At 41.6% G+C, this 13,318-nt stretch overlaps 1 protein-coding gene across 5 annotated transcripts in view; it reads left to right on the top strand.

Moving 5' to 3' along the window:
- The window catches only part of MAPRE2 (microtubule associated protein RP/EB family member 2), a 170,764-nt gene that overhangs the window by 46,360 nt on the left and 111,086 nt on the right, over positions 1-13,318 (top strand). For 2 of the 5 annotated variants that reach the window (XM_023741165.1, XM_023741163.1), the window contains exon 1: positions 9,965-10,184. The exons of 2 other annotated variants lie outside the window; for them this stretch is intronic. In XM_023741165.1, the coding sequence (XP_023596933.1) occupies positions 10,066-10,184 (119 nt within the window). In that variant the 5' untranslated portion in view covers positions 9,965-10,065. Of the gene's footprint in view, positions 1-9,933; positions 10,185-13,318 lie in introns of those variants that run through there. One more of the 5 variants, XM_004386867.1, reaches the window with a different exon arrangement.

Genomic DNA, 13,318 nt, shown 5'->3' with positions numbered 1-13,318 from the left:
CACAAGGTTTGAAGACTATTTCCCAGAAGCAAGAGAAGACAATAAATGTTCACTACATAGGCTCTTTCAACTATATGCCATTACTTCTCATTGATAATGAATCCCCTGAATCCTTGAAGGCTGACAGGATCCTCCCTAAAGAAACTGAAAGTGTGGACTGGAGGAGGGTATGGAGAAAGGGCTGTGTAAGGGAGTTAATCGCCAAAATTGCTTTTAGAGCTAACAACTGACTCTTCACTCATTGTGTCTCCTTCTATATTGTCAATATTAAGATCCCTTTCGATTTCCTAAGTAGTCTTAATTCTTTATAATTTAATGAAGGCAAGTCACATACTTCCTTATGCAGAAATTAAATGGAAGCGTCTTGAAGGTGCCCCCTTCTTACGTTTTTGTGAGCTGTACTCTGTAGTAGCACCCCTCATGTTCATGTTCTATAGATAGATGTTCAGTGAATATGAATAGAGGGCTTGGCATTATAAGCTCTTGAGGAAACAAAATATAAGCTCTAATTAAAACATGAAGTAAGATGGAAACTTTGTCTCCATGGAAACTTTGTCTTACTTTATGATTTCCAGTTGCATTTTTTTTTTTAATGAAGTAAGCTGCTTTAATTTTCTTTTTTAAAATTTTATTTGCATGAGGTCAGAAATCGGGAATTTCTCTTCCATTACTCACACTGCTTCGCAGCTGCTGGCCTCATGTTCCCTTTACACTCTGCAGAGGAGCCATTGTGGTGAGGCAGAGCTGTGGCCACCGGGCACACCAGACGACGGAGAATCCCAAGGCTCAGGAAGACCCTCTCTCCCAGTGTCCCTGGTTGCCACTTGGTGGCCTGGGTTCTGAGTGGCTCTGAAATTCTGGAGGCTACTGGTATCTGTTAGAACTGCTATTTCCCCACTTTGTACTGGCTTTGGTTTTTATACTAATGAGTCTTTTCACTCAGTTTGGACTTTTTAATATTAAAATCGGAAATTTAACCCAATGAGTTAGGTCACTTTTGAGGACCCTAAGGAAATCCTCTCTTGAAAAGTTTGGAGTCTTCTGGAAGGTTATTTGTTAGTGGTACCTAGAGTCTCTTAATTTTTCCTGCCACCCAATTGATCCCAAGGTGACTTTTATCCCTGTTTAGTTGTTCTGCCCAGTCAGTTCAACAAGATGCATTTTAACATGTAAATAAAATAAGGGGAGGAAATACAAGAATTTAATAAACTTTGGCAGAGATAATATTTCAGTGAGAACATTCAAATAGGCATGTGTATTGCTGGATGGTTGAATTATGACAATCTTGGCATAGGGAAAATGAAACCAAATTTTAGCTTTGAAAACAAATACCAAAAATTTTTTGTGGTCTCCTCTCCCCTCCAGAAGGTATCAAAGAAATGGACATAGCTATTTGAGGCCTATTCAGAAAAAAATAGCAAATCATTATAAATAAGAGTAAGGAAATCATTTTTCTATCAATCACCTATACTGTTCACCCCAAATCCTGGTATCTCTTCCTCTGTCCCCTACTTTTCTTTGACCATGCAGAACCAGGCAGTGTTTCATTCTCGTACACAGGGTTGCTGTGAGTTGGGATCAAATCAACAGCACCTATCAATAACAACCCTTACATTTCTTCTAATGCTCACTTGCATGGAAACTGTTTTCCTGTACAGCCTTCCATCCTCTGTACCCTGCTGTCCTCTCACCTCCTGGCGTACTCCTGGCTTTTCTCCCGAGACTGAGTTGCCTTCATGGCATCAATCGACATTTCTGGGCCTGTATGCCCTTCTGCTGTCCCATCCCTGGATTCTATTCTTACTCCCAAGTTGCATCAGGCCCTGGTAGAAGGCAGGTCAAGTTAGTGGATAGGAACTAGGGTTTTAACATCCAGCAGACATGTTCATGCCCAACTCTATCACTTCCTAGCTGTGATCTGGGCTAAGTTATTTAACTAGTTATCTCCTCTGGCAAATGGGTTTTTAAATAGCCCCTTCCCCATAAGTGTCTATGAGAATTAAAACACATGCTCAATATAAGGCACAGCACTTGGCCCATAGAAAGTACTCAATCAATGTTAGGCACTATTATTGCTATTATTATTGTCGTTATTAGAGAAAATTCTACAACCAAGCCAGCAGACACCGCTAACACTACTACAAATGAATAGTTTCTAACTTTGGTTTTAAGCCAAAGTCTTTACAACATTTGTAAAACCCTACATATTCTAGTCCCCAGGTGGTCTTTCTGACCTCATCTCCTATAACTGCATCCCCACTCCCAGGCATACACATGCACACTCACTCACTCTGGTGCAGACACACCTGACCCCATCATTGTTCTTTGAACAAGACATGTTCCCACCTCAGGGCCTTTGCACTTTCTGTTGTTTCTGCCTGGAACTTTCTTTTTTCTGGTATCCACATGACTATCTCCCTCACCTCCCTCAGGTCATTGTTTAAGACTTGAAACAGGAAAACTAACCCGTTTTAAAATTGCAATGCCCTTCCTCTGCATTTTGTCCCCCTGCCTTGCTTTATTTTTTTCCTCTGTAGCACCATCTGATAGAAACCTGTGAGAGCCGGAACTTGATGGGACTGCCTTGTTTTTCCGGGTCTCACAAGTTTTCAGGGTGCAATCTTACTGCTTTTCTATCACTCTCTATTAGTGGAAAATATTTTGAGTTTTCCTTCCCTGACAGGTTTCCGCCTTACACAGGTTTTGGCTTTCACAGGTTTTGCTATATATTACTTGTTTATTTTCTGTCCTCCCATCCAACCATACACACACACAGACTCATACAATTCAGTACAAGTTCCATTCACACAGGGAATTTCATCTATTTTGTTAATTTCCACATCCCCAATGCCTATAATTATGCCTAGCACATAGTAGGTAGTCAATGAGTATTTGATGAGTGAATGAAATATCTCTAATTCAAATATTACCATAGTGAAGCTTTTCCTAGTTCCCCTAGTCATGGTTATTCCTCTTTCTGTATTCCCATGAATCTTCATACATGCTTCAATTATAACATTTATCACATTGTATTTTTTATGGAAAGCATATTTAAAGCCCTTTAATTTAACCAGATGGTATAATTCAAAAGCACATTTTTATTTAATAGACTGAAACCTCACATTGCACAAATTTGATTGAATGATTACAGAAATTGTAATGCTCTGTGAGTGTGTTTCAATTGTATTCAGATCATGTTCTGTTAGTTATTCCACAAAATTAAGTCCAAGCGTGAATAAATCCAAGGAAAAGCAAATTAGAAAATAAATTCCAACACACAGAGAAATCTCATCTTATGCAACGGCATGTTCTGTTTTTTGACTTTTTGGAAACATTACTATTTTACTATCAAGACTTGCTAAAATTCTGCCTTCTGAATATAAAAACATAGCTATAAATGCGGCTAGTAAATAATCTGTAAGGACAGTCCATTGTTGTCTGTTGCCATTGAGTCGATTCCGACTCATAGTAACTCTATAGGACAGAGGCGAACTGCCCTATGGGGTTTCCAAGGAGCACCTGGTGGATTCACACTGCTGATCCTTTGGTTAGCAGCTGTAGCTCTTAACCACTGCACCACCAGGTGTTCCCTGTAAGGACAAGTTATCCCAAAAGTCAATCCTGGTTGAGTTTGCTTTGAAAAGGGCTTTCCCCATCTGAGGGAAACCGTTATTCACCTATTTTTCTTTAATAAAATGCCGTTACCAGAAGCCAGGAGGCATACACATATTATAAAATTGTCATCAGATTCAGAGGAAGAGCTAATAAAGTCTTCCTGTGCCTGTGGGTTAAAGGTAATGAACAAGGACTAATCTCAAATACACTCTATGCCACAGTGCAATTTTAGGGCCAGTGCCACTAGCTAGCCAATCACGTATTTATTCACTGATAACACTTTGAGTGTGGAGCATACTTCAAGCCATTGATTGATAACTTGTATCTTCCATTCCATACTGGTAAATATGTTACACATGGGAGAAATTACTTGTCCCAGGGCAGCAGAGGTGACTGCTAAGTGGAATCTTCTGTCTGCATTCAGAGGTGATAACAATCTAAGGGAGCCCCCAACTAAGGTGGTGTGACAGCTGTGAATGCCTTTGACAGCCGTGATTATCAGCCTCCGTGAACACATTTTAACCTGGAAAAGGCACGCATGATGAGTAGGTGCGTCTATGATGGAATCAAGATCAACATCCATTCCTGACTAGTGATTCCACATCTTCTCTGCTATTTTGGATTCCTCAAATTCGAGACAGTAGATGAACCTCATGCGTTGGAGAAATAGAGAGACAGTAATTTCTGCCAGTACACAATTATTGGTGCTCACTGGCCAAAGTCCTAACAGAAACATAACCTAGGAATTGTGATAATTAAAATTTGGGTTGGTGCCCAGTTCAATCTTCCTTGACTGGGCCTGTGTGCTGGGACCTGCTGCTGGTTTCCTTTTTTGTTTGTTGCTTTCATACCGCTGCACTCTCTGGGTCGGCCTTAGTAATCTGCTCTCCAAACACGTGTTTCAAATATTTATTTTACCTTTTTTTGGTGAGTCCTGACCCCACTAGAATTGGGGCTCAAAGGCAGGAGCAGTTCACCTGGTGCCTAACAGGTGCTTGCTAATTATGTTGACCACTTCCAATACTGCTGAGAGCATTTTAGTGCAAATGCTTGCTGAATTCAGTTCATTGCTGATAATATATGTGATCCTTGATTTGGAATCTCCTCCTTCCTTGAGTTTCTTGGTTCAGAATTTTAGTAATGAATTTTGCACACTTGTACTTTTCCTACTTGTCAAAAGATTTACTTTCTTCAGTAATCATTAATGGATCTGATCTGAAATCCAATCTTTTAAAAATATCTTTGAGAACACCTTATCAAAGTAGTAAATACTTGAGCAGTAAACATTTCTCTGCACTTATCTTATTCAAACTTTCTGTGCCATTTGGCCCTAGAGATCTTTCCTTCTCTGTGAAACCTGCTTCTCCCCTGGGCCCAGTGATACCACTCCTATGGTTTGCCCCACTTTGTCTCTCTGCTTCTCCAGCACATGAGGTTCATCTGGAACAGGGATTTTGCTTTGTCTTGGATTTGAGGAATCCAAAGTAGCAGAGAAGATATGGAATCACTGAGTCTCTTTTGGCAGATTTCTCCTTTATCACTCAGCTTTTAAATGTCTTTGTTGCCCAGGGTTTCATCCCAGGTCTTCTCTTTCTCCATGAGTTAGGGTATCAACACCCAGTTTCAATTACCACCTGGGAGATAATTTTGCCAAATATGTATCTCCAAGACAAACATGCCTCATAACTTCAAGACCATATATTCCCTTCTTCAGTAAATATTTAATGAACACCCACTATGTGTGAAGTCCCTTGACCACTCATTATCACCACTAGGATGCCCTTCAGGTACCTCTTAATGTCCAAAACACATTATGAGAATCTATCTTCCAAAAGGGCAATTCAATCTGTACTTCCTAGCTTGATAAATGATACCATTATCCACTTGGTCACCCAATGTACAAACTTGGGATTCATTTTAAATGTCTCTTTCTCCTTCACTACCCACCCTTAAACCTCACCAATGGCCCTGCCAACATCCAGTTAGTCACCAGATCCTAACAGTTATACTCTCTGAATATCTCATATCTGTGCTACTTCTGCAACCCCTAGGCTTTCATCACTTTTTGACTCAATTTGACCATCTCCAACATATCCTCCACTGTACTACCAGAATCAGACCTTTTTGATAAGCATATTTCACCATTAATTTCTCTCCCCTAAAGCTCTGCATGGAGCCCTGGTGGCACAGTGGTTAAGAACTTGGCTGCTAACCAAAAGGTTGGTAGTTCGAATCCACCAGCTGCTCCTTGGAAACCCTATGGGGCAGTTCTACTCTGTCCTATAGGGTCGCTGTGAGTGGGAATTGACTTGACAGCAACAAGTTTGGTTTGCTTTGGAAAGCTCTTCATGGTTCCAAATCACCTTCAGAATTAAGGTCAAGCTCCTTAGCTTTGCCACATGACCTTCTGCACCTGGTCCTTGTGCCACCTCCTATCACTGTATACTCTGCTCTCTGTTCATACTAAAGAATTTGCCATTTCCCAGAGACATTATACCTTTTCCTATCTCTGTACTTAAGCATGGAAAGCCATTTGCCTTCCCTCTACACTGTCGTTCTTCTTTTAAATGACAGTGATAGCATATTGGATAAGCATGTGAACTTTTGGGTCAAGCAAACCTGATTTCCAATCCTGAAAAGTTGCTTCTCCTCTTTCAGCCTCATTTTCCTCATTAGGATTGTTGTGAGAATCAATTCAAATACTTGTATAAATGAATGAATTACATTCATTTATACAAATAAAGAAAGGCCTGGTGATCTACTTCTGAAAAATCAGCCGTTGAGAATCCTATATTGTTCTACTCTGACACACGTGGGTTCATCATGGGGTTGGAATTGATTCAAAAGCAACTGATATTTTTTTTTCCCTAATGATCTGTGTGACTCTCCCCACCCTGCTAGGGCCTTAGGGGACACAGAAACAGTTTTAAACTTACCAAGTCACAGTATTCCAGACTCTAACAGTTTAAATCATCTTTGGATGGCTCTGTCTCTTGGGTAAATATTCAGTCTTTGAGATGTCCTTCCCTTTCCCTAGCCCCTCTCCAAGATGGTGTCTGTGTGTATAGGAGAGTGGGGCTTGTGGAAACATGAGAGGGGGAGTAGAGAGTAGGAGCCTCTGGGTCTCATGCTGGTCCTCATTTAGGTCAGCTGAGGAGTGGGTGGTCAGATCCTATCCATGGGCATTCTGCTGGTGTCCTCTGCTGAACTTTTCAGCTGTAATATCTCCCTACAGACTTGGCCCTGGCCCTGTATAGCTTCCTTAGAACTGGCTACTTCTCCCATTGGGAGTCTGCTCTAAATTCTCCATGCTGTGAAACCCAGTTAAATATCCCTCTTCCTCTGTTATGATGCCCCCCACACACACACACACAAACACATAGACAAACTTAGCTCTCTAGATAGCACCATCCGCTCAACCTCCTGCTTATCCGCTGTGGGACATAGGGAAACTTCTAGATACCTTCCACACTACATGCTAGCAAAGAGAGGGACTGAGAGTCAAACTCAAGCCTATCCACTGCCTAACTGACCAAGCCTCTGATTTTAGTGTTTCCTGTGGTGCAGCTGTACCTTGTTTTGGGGGAAGAGGGCTGTTGGATGAGACACTGTATAAGGCGGTCATTTCCCAGAGTCTCAAATGGCAAATGGGACAAAAGAAAGTCCTTTGGTGCTCAGCTCTGTTCTCAGTCTATCTAAAGTCTCTCTTCTGGGACTTGAACCTGGAGTGCTGGGACAGAAGACCCTGCTTTTCCTACCTTTATCCTCTTCTTCCTACACTTGGGGGAGAAGTGGAAATGGAAAGGATGGTGTTTCCCCTTCCTCTTCCTGCCTTTTCTGTATTTTCCCTGTATCATATCATCCCGCTTCCCAGTGTGGAATTTGCCCTCCCCCTTTCCCTAGGGCTAACCTGGGGAATGGCTGCCAGGTAACCTGATTTATGGGGAGAGGGATGAAAACACATCTGTTTAATATTTTCAAATGATTACCCCTGTTACCCCTGCATCTCAGAGGGTAATCTCTGGTCCCGGGATTCTCTGGGTCCCTTTATAGTGGTGTGGCTCAGAGCAGTCATAGATGAAGATTTACAAGGGCTGTTAGATACCTCCTTCACCCGACTCTCCCCTTTTAGTCTATCAACCCAGATTCTTTGGCTGTAGTCCCCTTTATGAGTAGCCTGGAAACAAAGTGGGAATATTCTTTCCACAATATTATTTGGTATAATAATGAACTATGTATTCAAATTCTGACAAATTTTGTCCCTATAATAACACTAATGATGCCCAGCATATTCCTTAAATATGGGATCATGGAAAAGTAAGCTATACTAACAAACCCAAATTGAGAGGGCACACTCTGAAAACATCAACTATTTGGTTTGTAGACTGTGCCTTTCAAGTTCAGACTGCCCACAAAGAAAGAGGAAGCTTTTGTGAAAGGGAGCAAATTGGTAAGGAAGTTGACAGCCCTGGGTCAAGTAACAGAAATAAGAAGAGGCAGCGTGAATCTTTATAGTAATGACTACACTTTCATGTCACTTTAGCTCATTGTGCAATATGAGGCTTGGATTTATTTTCTGTACTGAGATTCATCTGTGTATCTTTTAAGTCTTGGGTCAGAATGGGACCCTGATTGTACTAGAAAAAAATTCTGAACTGAGGTATGGATGAAGAAATCAATTTGTGTGCTGTGAATTAACTGAAGGAGCAGAAAATAAAGTTATTAAAATAATAATCTAAAGGAGAGTATACAATTTTAAAAAATCTCCCTTGTTTGATATTATCACTACCATCTGGGTTGTGAACCATTCGATTCTAATTCTAGATAGAAGCTTGATATCAGAAATAACTTGTTATTACCAGGGAGATATGCTGGAGAATTGTCAGGAATGACAAGGTTTTTACTTGTCTTTTAATATCTGTATCACAAAATGATAAAGCTGATAAACCACACGAATGTGTGAAGGAGTGAGCCAGAGCCTAGTGCTTTCTGCTACATATATTATGCTATGTCTTTCATATCCTGATTCATCTTCCATTTCTACCCTACGGAAGTCAGAGACCACTTCTGAATAAGCAGGGAATCCTTCAAACCCCCTTCTCCTCCCTGGAGAAGAGCACTGGACACATTTGGGGTCTGTTTGGTGCTTATAGTCTAATCCACAGACTTTGCACAGTTCCTTGCAATGTCATTCACAGATACCTTTTCACAGTGGTCATGTTGGGAGTGTGCATATAGAGTATTTGATTCTTACCTCGATCTGTAATATTCATTGAGCTCACATTTTAAACTAGTCCATTGGTAAAGGTATGTCACTTTGAAATTCCAGTTCATTGCTACCTAACTGTGTGATCTTCAGCAAGTTACTTAACCTCAGTGGTTTACACATCTTCGAAATGCAGACAGTAAGAACAGTACCTGTCTCACAGCCAATGTATTTGAAACCGCATTACATCGATATAGAACAGTTTGAATGTTGAGAGCTTCCAAATACTAGATGGGGTGGTTATTTGCTTAATTCAAACGAAAAGACTATATGGTAAGGAGTCAAATATCGGTATCAGGTGGCAGTGTAAGAATTTGAATTGGGGAACCTTGGGTAAAATAACGTTTTAAAGTGGTGGTTATCTGTTATCTTCCTTAAAAAACAAACAAAAACCTGCTTTGGGGCTGTTTTGTGCAGAAAATCGATTAATTTGCAATCTGTAATCCTCACATTATTAAAGAATATGCTACATTGATTAGAAGGCAGTACAGCTTCCTCTTAGATTTTCGTTTTTTTTGGTTTCTTTTAGGGAGGAGGTTGCTGCTGTTGGAGAGTAGGGGAGGAAACTGGAAATTTTAATCCCTTTAGACTGGTACCTCTTCTAGAAGCAAGCTACCAGGTCGTTTTATATTTTTCTGAAACCTGGCGAAGTTTAATTTTAATGGCATAGGAACTTGGTATTGAAGGAGTTAAAGGGTCTCCCCCACAACCTTTTGCATGAATCGCTCTTTTGTGTACACAGCTGCAGTGGGAGCACGGGTCGGAAAGGAAATGGTTAGAGGAAGAGCTGGTTTTCAGACAAGGCAAGTCTGCGAGGGGGGCCGCGGGGTGGCCTGGGGTTTTACATGCCAGATGTAGGCCTGCCCCGGTGCCTGCCTGGAGCTGCTGGCTTGGTCACGCCGCCGCCCAGTGCGAATAGAGGCGAGGTGATGAGTTAGCGAGTTGCCATGGTGACGAGGCCGTCCACGTGACTCGGTTGCTGCTGCCGGCGCTTTGACGTCAGTGGCCGGGAGGGCGGGGACCCTGGGGGGCGGGGCGAGAGCGGGAGCGGAGAGAAGGGAGTGAGCGAGCGAGCAGGCTGCAGGCAGCGTCCGTGCGGGGAGCAGGCGAGCGGGAAGACGCAGCCCACCTTCCTCACCCAGCCAGCCGAGAGCAGTTTTGTTTTCTTTCTCGGGAGTGCGCCAATGCCTGGTCCGACCCAAACCCTGTCACCAAATGGCGAGAACAACAACGACATCATCCAGGATAACGGGACCATCATTCCTTTCCGGAAGCACACAGTGCGCGGGGAGCGTTCCTACAGGTAATGGGGCTGGCGCGGGGAGCGGCGCCGCCCCGGGACGCGGCGAGGGCGCGCGGAAATCCGGGCCGTTACATAATGGAGCAAACGCTGCTCCCAACCCGGGCTGCAGGCGTGCGCTCGTCAAGGCGGTGGTGATTATTTGCCATCTATTTCCATGTGTCATGTTGGGTGTGCATTGAGGTTTCACAATTTCAAATGCCATTTGTATTGGGCAGATTGAAAGCATTTTGTGAATAGGTTTGCTGCCTACAACGGTTCTCCCTCCATCTCTTTCCTTCCACATTGATAAAAATGCATTTCTTTTTTTTTTTTTTTGCCTTCTCCAAAGAGACACAGGCTACAGCACTTCCTTTCCTTCTTCCCTTTTCGATTTTAAAGGAGCCATTAGGTAGCTGCGCCTAAAAGTAGAGAACAGGAGGATGGTGAGAAAAACGTTTGCGCTTGCCCTGGTGTGTGTGCAGGAAAGATGGAATCCTCTAGATTAAGCTGCAGTCTGTGATGTTAAACAGCCAGATTGATGGAGCTTTGTAAGAATTCTGCTCGCTGATTGGTGCAAGGATTGACAGCAAGAGGTCACGGTGTCAGACATTCACCGAAATTTTCTCCATGGAACCTTAGGTTTATTAGAAAGAAACTGGACTGCAGAGGACCTGAAGAAAACCGGGCGCTGTTATGCATTTTCTTAGGAGTTTATGGCCTCCGCATGGGTGGGGAAGCCCTTCCTTCTTATTTACGGTAGGAAGGTAATTCCTGGTATTTTGTTGAGGTCTGATTTGAGGTTGGGGCTGATCTTGGTCATTGTATTCTGAGCCTTTTGATTAATGAGGTGTCCTGTACGGTTGGCATCATTTTTGCATTAACATATCTGGCAATATGTTCCAGCAGATAAGCTCATTAAAATTGTTTGCATTGTTTGATAAGGATAACAATGTAATGGAGAACGCAGCTGGAGTCTTATGCACCCCAAAGCCAGACTTGAAGGGAGACTGATAGCTTTGGTCATATTTCCTCTGAAGTTCTTTTGTACTTGGGTAGTTATTTTTAAATGTTACCTTGATAGCCACTAACAATGCTTTTGCTTTGAGACAGAGCACGCATCCCTCTAAAGCGCATCCTCTCAGCTAGTGAGCAACAGGAAATAACTCTTTTTATAAAGCTTTCATCTAAACATTCAGATGGTATTATGGGTAGAATAATCTCTGTGTATAAATATTGCATATCATAAATGGGACCAAAAGTACCCCACTTCCTTTCTCTCTGACCAAAGAAATTTACCCTTTGCTTACTTAAAAAAAAAAAAAAAAATCTGTAAGCACTCTCTGCCCTGTCATCTGTGACAGTTATATAAACACTTGCAGTTAATTTTGGTTGTGCCCATGAGGTCACCAAAATCTCATACCATATAGTTCCAACTAACGTGTTGACATGGCATCCTCACAGATTCCAAGTGCTTGTTATTCTCTTAATATAAACCAAAATTGGTCCACAATTTCCGGGACTTGTCTTTTGTAGACCTTTGTGATAGGGTCACTATGAATCGGAGTATGCTTGACGGCACAGTTTTGTTTTATTTTTTGTGGCTGTAAAGTTGAGCCCCTTTCACTCTCTTAGTTTTCCATCTTTCTCCTCTGTGAACATCTCAAAGCCCAAAGTGGAATTAAAAACAAAAAGCAAGCAAACAAAAAACCTGAGTGGCTTTTAAATGTCACATATTTAAGCTGTTTTTATAGTTAATAAATTTGAACCCCTCATTTCCTAAATGATTTAATCTCTGCTATGTAGGTAGCCCTGGTGGCGCAGTGGTTAAGAGCTCGGCTGCTAACCCAGAGGTCAGCAGTTCAAATCTACCAGCCACTCCTTGGAAACCCTATGGGGCAGTTCTACTCTGTCCTATAGGGTGTCTGTGACTCGGAATCGACTCGATGGCAGCGGGTTTGGTTTTATGAAGTTAGCAATTGCTTTCAGGAAAGAGTTCGAATTTTACCACGTGGGCCAAAGGAAGTTGCCTGATTAGGTTTTATTACTTATATGAACAAACTTGAAATGTCAGTGGAAAATCATTTGGCAGAAAGGTGAAATGTAAATGCTACCTTTTGGTGATAAATTATTGCTTTAAAGTGAAATTTTATTTCTCTCTTTAATTCAGTCCAAGTTATTTAAATTTCCTGAATTATTTCCAGTTTTCTAACTCCTTATAATTGATACCTGAAATTACTTAAAAAAAAAAACCTGAATTTTAATAAAGATCTGACTGAACAAATACTTAAGTCACTAAGAGCATCATTGCATTTGTATCTTATATAATAGGATTACTGGACGCTATTGTGAAAGATGTCATAGGTTAAATGACATCCTAAATTGCATTTGTATTGTTTTATACCAAGGGTACACATGAAATCAGACACACTTGATGTTTCCCTTGGTCTACTTTTCTTTTAAAGAGGATGACCAGTGTAATATGACTACTGCTTGTTTTTTGGAGGGGTTTAAGGAAAGGAAAAGTGTGACAGACTTTTTTGTGTCCAGGAGGCATTCCATCATTTATTTGGCATCCTGAGGCTGGAATAATATAGCCATTTAATTGCTGAGGAAACTTTGAAGTTAATTTGAAAGCTAGAGATTTAACCAAACAAAGGTTTTACATGGGCTATAAGTTCGATATGGTCCTCAACGATAAGACATGCTTGGAAGTTCTCCTTGGAGTCCCGTGCAGGGCCTGTGTGAATCCAGAGTCCTGGGAAGATCAGGATGAATTCTCTTCCTGGTTCCTTTACTGCCTTCTGGGTAGACCAGCAGTTCCTTTAGCTTTGAATTTTTTTAATTCCTTTCCTTAATACGTATAATGGTATCTAGCCCCATTCTTACAGAGAGGTGTTTGTGAGGTTAACTTTAAACGTTTAAAACAAAAAATCTCTTAAAAGAGAAAAAAAAAACAGTTGCTGTTGAGTTGATTCCGACTCATGGTGACCCCATGTGTCAAAGTAGAACTGTGCTCCATAGGGTTTTTAATGGCTGATTTTTTGGAAATAGGTCTCCAGTCCTTTCTTCTGAGGTGCCTTTTGGTGGATTCCAACAGCCAGCCTTCCAGTTAGCAGCCAAGCACTTAACTGTTTGCGTCACCCAGGAGCTCCCTT

This window comes from Trichechus manatus, unplaced genomic scaffold, assembly GCF_000243295.1.
Source record: "Trichechus manatus latirostris isolate Lorelei unplaced genomic scaffold, TriManLat1.0 scaffold00175, whole genome shotgun sequence".
In the NCBI taxonomy this organism is placed as follows: domain Eukaryota; kingdom Metazoa; phylum Chordata; class Mammalia; order Sirenia; family Trichechidae; genus Trichechus; species Trichechus manatus.
This window is presented reverse-complemented; position numbering and strand designations above follow the sequence as displayed.